Consider the following 8,662-nt stretch of genomic DNA (forward strand, 5'->3'; position numbering starts at 1 on the left):
GTGCGGCGGCCCTGGGAGGGGAAGGAGGCAGGGGTGCAGAGCCCCTGGGAGGCGGGAGGAGGCAGGGGTGCAGAGGCCCTGGGTGGGGGGGAGTCAGGGGTGCAGAGCCCCTGGGAGGGGAAGGCGGCAGGGGTGCAGAGCCCCTGGGAGGGGTGAGGAGGCAGGGGTGCGGCGGCCCTGGGTGGGAGGAGGCAGGGGTGCAGAGCCCCTGGGAGGGGAAGGAGGCAGGGGTGCAGAGCCCCTGGGAGGGGAAGGCGGCAGGGGTGCGGCGGCCCTGGGNGAGGCTCCGTTCCCGGGGGTTCCCGTCCGAGCGAGTCCTGGCGGGGCTGTCCGCCCTGCGCCTCCGTCTTCTGGTCCCCACCCTGTCCTCTGGTCCCTCCCAGGACGCCCTGGGCTCTGCACCCTTGGGCCATGAATTGGGGCTCCTCCTGTTCAGGACTTAACTCGTGGTGAGGCTTCGTTTCCGGAGACCGGGGGTTGTCATTTTCCACGGGGACGGGCTTCCAGGGAGAGATGCGTCCTCTCCTCGCGGCTGGGGGAGGAGGCCCGCCTTGCGGCAGGGGTGCAGCCGTGGTGGGGACAGAGAGGGCCGGGATCAGCGTTTGCGGGGGGGGGTGCCGGGAGAGGTGCAGGCAGGTGGCCTGCTTAGAGACGGCGGCGTGAGCTGGGTCCGGCCTCTGGCTGGGGGAGCACGCCCGCGGGGGGGCCTCGGGTCATTCCCCGGAGCAGGGGCGTGTGGGAAAGAGCTGGTGAGCGGCTGGTGCCTGAGGGTTTCTGGTAGCTGTTGGCACCCATACATTTGCTTCCCCTTTACTGCTTTTGTTTTGGGGCCGGTGGGCGCGGGAGAACAGCGATCCCGGGGTCAGTGTCAGTGTGACACGGTGACACGGGCGTTTCTTACAGTCAGACGTACGTGGACACCGACGCCCTGCGCAGCCCTGACGAGGTGATGCCTCGCTGCGGCCCCGGCGGTGAGGTCCCGGTGCTCACAGGTTAGGCCTCAGAGGGGGAGCTCTTTCCTTCTCAGCCCCCCCTTGTCGTGAGCCCCCATTTCCTCTACTTAAAAATCGGTGAAAACGGTAGGACGGGGTTGGCGTGTTTGGTCTGCGTGGAGTTTGGTTACGCTGAGAGCAGCCATTCCGGCAGGACGCGCTCCCTGGACCCCGTGTGCTCCCCGCGGGGCTGTCGTTGACGGACAGCCGTACGGACGTGACGGCCACCCCGGCACTCCTGGCTCTCGCAGCACACTGAGCGCGCCGGCTGCGAACCCCGGGACCCCCTGGCTCGCCCTGGGTCCTCACCCCCAGCCCCCCGACCCTCGTCCCCGGGCTCTGTCCTTGGGACCCCTCCCCTCTGGCACGCGGGACGGGGCCACGTCCGTGCTGATGCCCTGGGCCAGCCGCAGTCTGGGGCACCGGCCACGGTGGTGGCGTTGGTTTTGGGGGGCGATGAGGGCCGGGTGCAGGCCCAGCCTGTTGCCCCCATCTCGGTGTGACCCAGAGAGTGGGGAGACCGCCGGGGACGCCGTGCGGGACGCTGTGCCCTCGGTGGAACTGAGCCTGATGTGCCGTGAGCACGTCCCCTCCAGGTGCTCCCCAGCCTCGCGGACGCAGGGCCGACCCACCCCCAGCAGCCCTGTGGGCGGTGACGCAGCGGAGGACTCCGAGGCACGGACCGCAGAGCCTTGTCCGGCAGGGAGGGGGCGGGACCCCAGCCCCTGCTGCTGACTCCCCGGCTTCTCCCTGGAAGGGGCCTTGGTGGGAGCGGGCTGCGTTCCTCGGACTCCGGGGCTCAGGGCGTAGCTGTGGTCACGGGCACGAGCCGCAGGCAGGGCCGGCCGTCGGGGCAGGGACACGTCCCGGGGTGGCTGTCCTTCGTGCCGGGGTCATCCGTGGGGAGAAGCCCAAGTGGACTCTGTTCTGACGTATTTTAAGCACAGTGTGCATTAAGGAGGTTTGTGCACCGAAGTTTAAAGAGCCGTGAAGACTAGTGAGGCGTGTGATGGAGAGAAGAGTCGAGCTAAGTTGGAAGAGCGTGTGGCTGCGTGATGTGTCCCAGCTCCTCCGGGAGGGACCCCGGCAGACAGGCCACAGCTGTCGCCACCGGGAAGGGTACCTTGTTAGGGCCGGGCCTCCAGCGCCTCCCGCGGGAGGAGAACGCGTGCGGAGATCACACCGCATAGACCGCTTTGCCCCGAAGCCTGAGTACCCGTGTGGCTCCCGTGGGCTCTGCCACTCGGGAACGTCTCTCTGCAGCTGAGAGAGCAGGACATGTGTCCCTGGTCTGCGGACAGATGCTAAGTAGCCGGAAACGCTGGTCCACTCACCTCTCAGATGGCTAAAAATACCAGTTTCCTCCTTTCCCTCGCTTCCTCCCGCAGCGGTGGCATCCATTGTCCCTCTTCCTGCGGATGCGCCTGCTTTCCCGTCCCCCTCGGTGCCTGCGGGTCTGGGCGCACCAGGAGGGGCCGGGCCAGCCGTGTCGGGACCAGCCTGGCGTTTCCCCGTCTAAGCAGCACCAGCGACGGGCTCCCCGCCCTCGATGGCCTCACGTACGTGCAGCGGGTCAGTGCCGGCCTGGCCGCGGGAGATTCGCAGGCTCGCGTACGGGACGCGTCCGCGTCGGAGGGAGAAGGCTCGTCCCCCCTCGTGCCCCGGTGGCCTGTGCGCTTCCTGCGGCCTGCCGCGCGCCCTGTGCGCCCCCTCACGCTGCCCCACAAGAGGTGGGCCCCCGGTGTCCGGGCCAGCCAGTCACGTGGAGCGTGTGCGCCGGGCTGTGGCCTGCAGACCCCCCCTCAGGGCCTCAACCGCGGTGGGCGCTGGAGGGACATCTGTTGACATGTTGTGGCGGGCGTGGCGTACACGTTAGCGTCTCGGTGCCCGTGTCCCTGTCCCTGTCGAGCAGGTCACCGCAGGCCTGAGGCCGCCGCAGCTTCTCGGCGAGACGTGCTTCTCCTGCGTTACCGTCCCCAGTGACCGCTGTGGCCCACGCGTGTCTGTCTGAGTTGTCTGGAAACCAGGGTCCGGTTTCTGGCACCACTGAGGCTGTGTGGCATCCGTCTCTGGAGAGGGCCGGGGGTGGACGTGGTCACACAGAGGACAGACGGTAGCGTCGCTGGACCGCCGCCTGCTGCCGTTCCCCGAGTGGCCCCGCGTGCTGGGCCCTGTGTGACTCGCAGCAGCCGCCGAGGCCGGTACTGTCCCCCGGTTCCAGGTGACACGGACGCTCCAGGGCTCCTGGTGGCCCGCAGGAGAGCAGGGAGCAGAGATCACAGCCCCCGCGTGTGCGTCCGTGTCTGGGCTGGGTCTCCCTAGGGGTGGGTTCCCGTGGGGCCCCCGAGCCTTGGTTTCTTCATTTTGAAAATAGGAAAGGAGCGCATTTCCGGGAGGCGTGGTCTGTCCAAGTGCACAGCAAGGAGACGCTAAGTGAGAGTGGCAGGTGCGTGGCCCATGTGGGCCCGTGTGGGGGCCACGCCGGGGGTGTGGCCCATGCAGGGCTGGCATTTGGCCAGTGCGTGGCTGGGCCGGCAGGGTGCTGCTGCCCCATGGTACCCCGCCAACGCCCACACGAGCAGTACCTTCTGCCACGTGGGTTGACAGTGGGCAGGGTGGGCTGCATCCTGGTTTTTCCAGTATGTTGCGCTCTGTGGGCGGATGGCGGCCAGGGCACTGTCACCTTCGTCACCGTCCCTTGCTGCACTGGACCCTGGACATTTGCTTCTCACCGGATCATTCTCGTGGGAGCTGGGCAGGCGTCGGATGCTGTAAACCCTCATAAACAGGAGCCGGGGACTGACCTCACGATTTGACTGGTTCCACGCTGATTCTCAGACTTGGGTTTTCAGACTGGTCGCACGTAGGGGAACAGGACCCGCAAAGACAGGAAGAAATAAAACCCGGTGTGCGGAGATGTGGCCCAGACCCAAGGGTTTAGGGCCTGAGGGCTGAGGAGATGGGAGCCCGGCCCTCCGGCCCTGCAGGGAGGTCTTCACTCGGAGCTGCCGGGGAGGGAGCAGGAGGGAAGACGTGTGCGGGGCCGGGAGGGGACGTCCCCGAAGCGCGGTGCGCACGCAGCTCCTGGCGGGACCCGGGGGCATCAGGCCGCTGGGACTGTGCTCTCTGGGCTTCGGCATGGTTTCCGGGGACGCTGGGCCTCTTGGGGGCGGTGCTAGTCCGTGGTTGCTGCCGTGGATGACAGCTGGCCTGGCCTGGAGACCCCCGGAGCCCGGGCGGCCTCTGCCTGCGGTGACCTGCGGTGACCGTGGTGTCTTTCCTTCCCCAGGGCTCCGAGGAGTGAGCGTCCCAGCTGCATGATGGACCAGCCAGAGCCGCCTGCCCCTGCGCCCGAAGGTAACAGGGTGTCCTTCAGGGGCGCGTTCCCACTTGGGGGGGTCTCTCAGGGACCTGAGAGGGGAGGGTCTGACCACAGGTACCGACAGGGTGGAGCTCAGGGCCCCCCAGCCCCGGCCACCCAGGGATCCTCCCTCACTTTGGGGTGACCTGGCTGAGCCGCCTCCCAGCCCTGGGCACCCCCGCGGGGCAAGGGCCAGAATGGCCTCCTGGGAAGGCACCCCCGCAAGCACTGCATGGCCTCCTGGGAGGGCACCCTTGTGGGCACAACATGGCCCCCTGGGAGGGCTCCCTCGTGGACACCGCGTGGCCCCCAGGGAGGGCGCCCCGGAGGGCACGCCCCAGCACAGCCTCCCGGGAGCTCTGCCTGCAGGGACTCCTCAGAGCCCAGCCTGGAAGGGGACAAGGAAGGGAGACCAGTCCCTCGCCCTCGCTGCCCCCCCGGCACCGGCAGGGCCGGCTGTGGGCACTTGCCTTATCTGCCTCCCAGCACCGCTGTGAGGACCGTGAGGGGGGGCACAAACTTAACATTTCCCTGCCTGTCCCCTCTCCAAGGTGTGGCGTGGGGGACTTGGTGTCACTCCCGCTCGCAGGCCAGGGCCTCCCCCTGGGCTCCCCGTTGCCAGAGGCTTCCCCGTATGTGCCCCCGTGGATGGAGCCACGTGTCTCCTGCACACCTAGAGGCTGTAGGGCCTGAGGGGCAGAAACCTGAGCACTGAAGCCACGGGAGTCTGGGAGGGGGCGGTACTCAGGTGTCCGTGTGTGTCGGGGGGGTGGCCCTTAGGTGACCACCGTGTGTTGGGGATGGACTTCGGTGTCCATCATGTGTGTGGGGGGTGACACTTAGGTACTTAGGTGTCTGTGTGTGTGGGGTGTGGCACTCCGGTGTCCACCATGTGTCAGGGGGTGGGACTTCGGTGTCCACGTGTGTTGGGGTGGCACTCAGGTGACCACCATGTGTCGCAGGGGGCACTTAGGCTCCTCCAGGCTGGATTGTACTTGATCGTCGTAATTGGGAAGGTCCCAGAACTCACTGCATCCTTCCCTACATGCCTAGCTGTCACCCACCAGAGATATGACACCACCCTGTTCTCTGCGTGCAGAGCCACGAGCAGGCTGGCCGGCGAGGCCTGGCATCGTGGGGACGCACAGGCCCGGTGAGGCCGTCTGAGCTGGGAGCTGAGCCTGCGTGGCAGGGAGGTGGCACGCATCCCCCCGTGGACCCTCATCCTCGGTCCCCTGGAAGGTCTCGTCCTGCAGCTCCGGGCATGCGGCCAGCCGTCCTCGGGTGGGGAGAATGTCCCCATTTCTGTGTGTGGATGGCGTCCTCCTGCCAGGTAGCCTGTGGGGGTGCCTTTTGGCCTTGCTGTGGCCTTACGGCCGCTGTTGGAAAAAGAGCGCACAGTTCCCGAGCGGAGATGCCAACGCCATCACGCGTTTGTAGGGGATTGACTGACCCTCAGTGATGGCCACAGTGGCCTGGTGTCTCTTTTTGGTGAATCAGTGACATTTTAATTTCAATTTGCCCATCATTAAACTGTCCACCCTCAGGTGCCCGTGACCACAGGGCAGGGGCGGGGAGGACCGGGTCCACCCTTGCAGGCAGCACGTGGCACGATCCGTGCCTGTTCCCTGTCACGGGTCCACCGGTCTTCATGGTCGCAGACAGCAAATGCACGTTTTCCACCATTCGAGAGGCGGGGCCGTGTGGCTGAGGGGCCATGCTGGACAGGGGTGTCGAGTGTTGACCCGCAGAGTGTGAGCAGGGACGTGGCCTCTCTAGGCCTCAGTGGCCTCAGTGTGAGATTGTGCGAGGTCTGAACCGGTCAGCCCCATGACTGCACCTCGCGGGTCCGTTTAGAAGACAGATGCTGTGGGGCCTGGGACTCCCATCAGGAGACACCCCAGGGTAGGTCAGATGCAGAACTGCATGGATTCGCGGTGTGAAAGTCACAGCACTGGCCCCCGCATGATTAGTAGGGAAGTTTCAGGGCGCGCGTGGCCGTGTGGATGCTGACTTGGCGACAGCTGGGTCGCAAGTGCCGGGTACTGTGCTCCGGCAGAGCTGGTGGGGGCGGGCCTGCGCGGGGGGGCATTGTTCCGGGACCCCGCTGTCCTCAGGCAGCCGCAGCCCCAGTGACACGCGGAGCCAAGCGGAGGCTGAGGACGACGGTGGCCACGAACCACCTCTGGTTTGGAGGCTGCTCACAAAGTACTTTTCTTTTTCTCCTTTTCTATTAATAAAAAAGTGAGACACAAGTAGCCTTTGTTAGAAAAGAGAGAAGCACCTTACCTTGGATTAAGCTTTTGGGTTATTAGGGGGTTTTATAGGCTGCTGTGTGTGACACTGTAATGGTGGCCACACGTCATGGTGCCTTTGTCCAAGCCCACGCGGTACACGTCACAGGATGGAAACCGTAGACTGGGTGACGACGGCCTGTCCGCGAGGGCCTGCCGCTTGTCACAGGTCCCCTCTTGCCCACTTCCCCTCCTGAAGCCTGAACAAGAACTACCTTCTTCCTTTACAGGGGGAGCCTGTGTTTTATGTCCCACGGAGCCAGACCCTGTCAGGCTGTGTTACTTAAAGTTCTTTTTAATGTTTATTTTTTTTTTTAATCTTTTAATGTTTTATTTCTAGGAGAGAGAGAAAGAGAGAGCGTGAGCAGGGGAGGGTCAGAGAGAGAGGGAGACACAGAATCTGAAACAGGCTCCAGGCTCTGAGCTGTCAGCACAGAGCCCGATGCAGAGCTCGAACCCACAAACTGTGAGATCATGACCTGAGCTGAAGTCGGACGCTTAACCAACTGAGCCATCCAGGTGCCCCTTTAACGTTTATTTTTGAGAGAGAGAGAGAGACAAAGACAAAACATAAGCAGAGGAGGGGCAGAGAGGGAGACACAGAATCCGAAACAGGCTCCAGGCTCCGAGCTGTCAGCACAGAGCCCAATTCAGGGCTCAAACTTTTGAACCGTGAGATCATGACCTGAGCCAAAGTTGGACGCTTAACTGACTGACCCCCCAGGCACCCCAGGTTTTGGTTTTTGAAGCAGTGTTTATAAAAGTCACTTTTGGGTGTATTTTATCTAATTCTTAAGTTGGGCAGTGATCAACTGTAATTTCCCAGAGGAAGGTTGACGACAGGAGAGCACGCAGGTGATTGAATCCCTGCTGCCCCGAGTAGAACATGTGGGCGGCATGACCTCCATCTGTCACATCACCAGGCCACAACGTGAGCTTTCCCTCTGGCCACTTTGGGTGTTTGAGTCATATTATTTCCCTGTCACGTTGACCCGGCAAACATGAATCTAGACACGGGAAGAGTTTTATTTGGAAAACGTCCTATCTGTTTTGGTTTTTCTGTTGAAGAGATTGTTGTAGGATGTGTCCCCAGTTATTTTTGTGAGTAAGCTGACGGACTCCCTAACGGTAAAGCCAAGAACCTAGAACATGCTGACTTCCCTGTTGTTTAGCCCAAGGCTCGACTTAGTGGGAGAGCGTGCCAGTTGCGTGACTGACCTGAGGACACAGGCGCTGTCCACTTCCACATCCAGTCTGTGTCTGTTGCTTTTTCTTGTGACACTGTCCTTACTTGTGGGAAGTGTGAGTTGTGTGTCTGTGTTTATTAAATACGAAGCTCGAAGGACTAACCTGCTCCAGGAACTTAGACTGAGTGGATATGTGTTCCGAAACCAAACAGCCGTGAGGCGTACAGGAAACATATGTGTTGTAGAAAGTTTGCAAAATATAGGAACTCACTGGTACTCAGAAAGTACCAGTCGTTGCAGACGCCACAGTTTGGGTCTGTGTGTGAAAGGGATGAAATTATCAAAATGAACGGTTTTTTTATTATTTCCTTTATTGTGGTAAAACATACATAACATTTACCATTGTGACCATTTTTTAAGTGCCCCCTCAGGAGCGTGAAGTTCATTCACACTGTTGTGCAACCATCACTATCCTCCGCCTCCAGAACTTTCCTTCTTTCCAGACTGAAGCTCTGTCCACATTAGACACTGACCCCATTCCTTTCCCAGCCTCCGGCATCCACCATTCCGTCTTCTATGGGTGCTGTCACACGGTGTCTGTCCCATGGTGATGGGCTCACTTCATTCCGCAGAAGGTCCCCCGCGTCCATCCGTGTGGTGGCAGGTGGCAGAATTTGTCCTTTCTAGGACTGAACACACCCTATCGTATGTGTCGACCACAGTTCATCTGTTTGTTCATCAGTCTGTAGACTCTTGGCTTGTTTCCGTTTCTTGGCTGTTGTCACGTGTAAATTGGGGTGAAATTGCCCCAGCATGTTGCTTACGGCC

General features: G+C 62.2%; 1 protein-coding gene across 1 annotated transcript in view; it reads left to right on the plus strand.

Annotated features, from left to right (window-relative positions):
* The window catches only part of ARHGEF10 (Rho guanine nucleotide exchange factor 10), a 94,699-nt gene that overhangs the window by 5,867 nt on the left and 80,170 nt on the right, over positions 1-8,662 (plus strand). The window contains exon 2 of the mRNA XM_077771650.1: positions 4,282-4,349. Coding sequence (XP_077627776.1) covers positions 4,282-4,349 — 68 coding nt within the window. The remainder of the gene's footprint in view (positions 1-4,281; positions 4,350-8,662) is intronic.

Source organism: Crocuta crocuta, unplaced genomic scaffold (assembly GCF_008692635.1).
Source record: "Crocuta crocuta isolate KB4526 unplaced genomic scaffold, BGI_CrCroc_1.0 scaffold111, whole genome shotgun sequence".
Taxonomy (NCBI): Eukaryota; Metazoa; Chordata; class Mammalia; order Carnivora; family Hyaenidae; genus Crocuta; species Crocuta crocuta.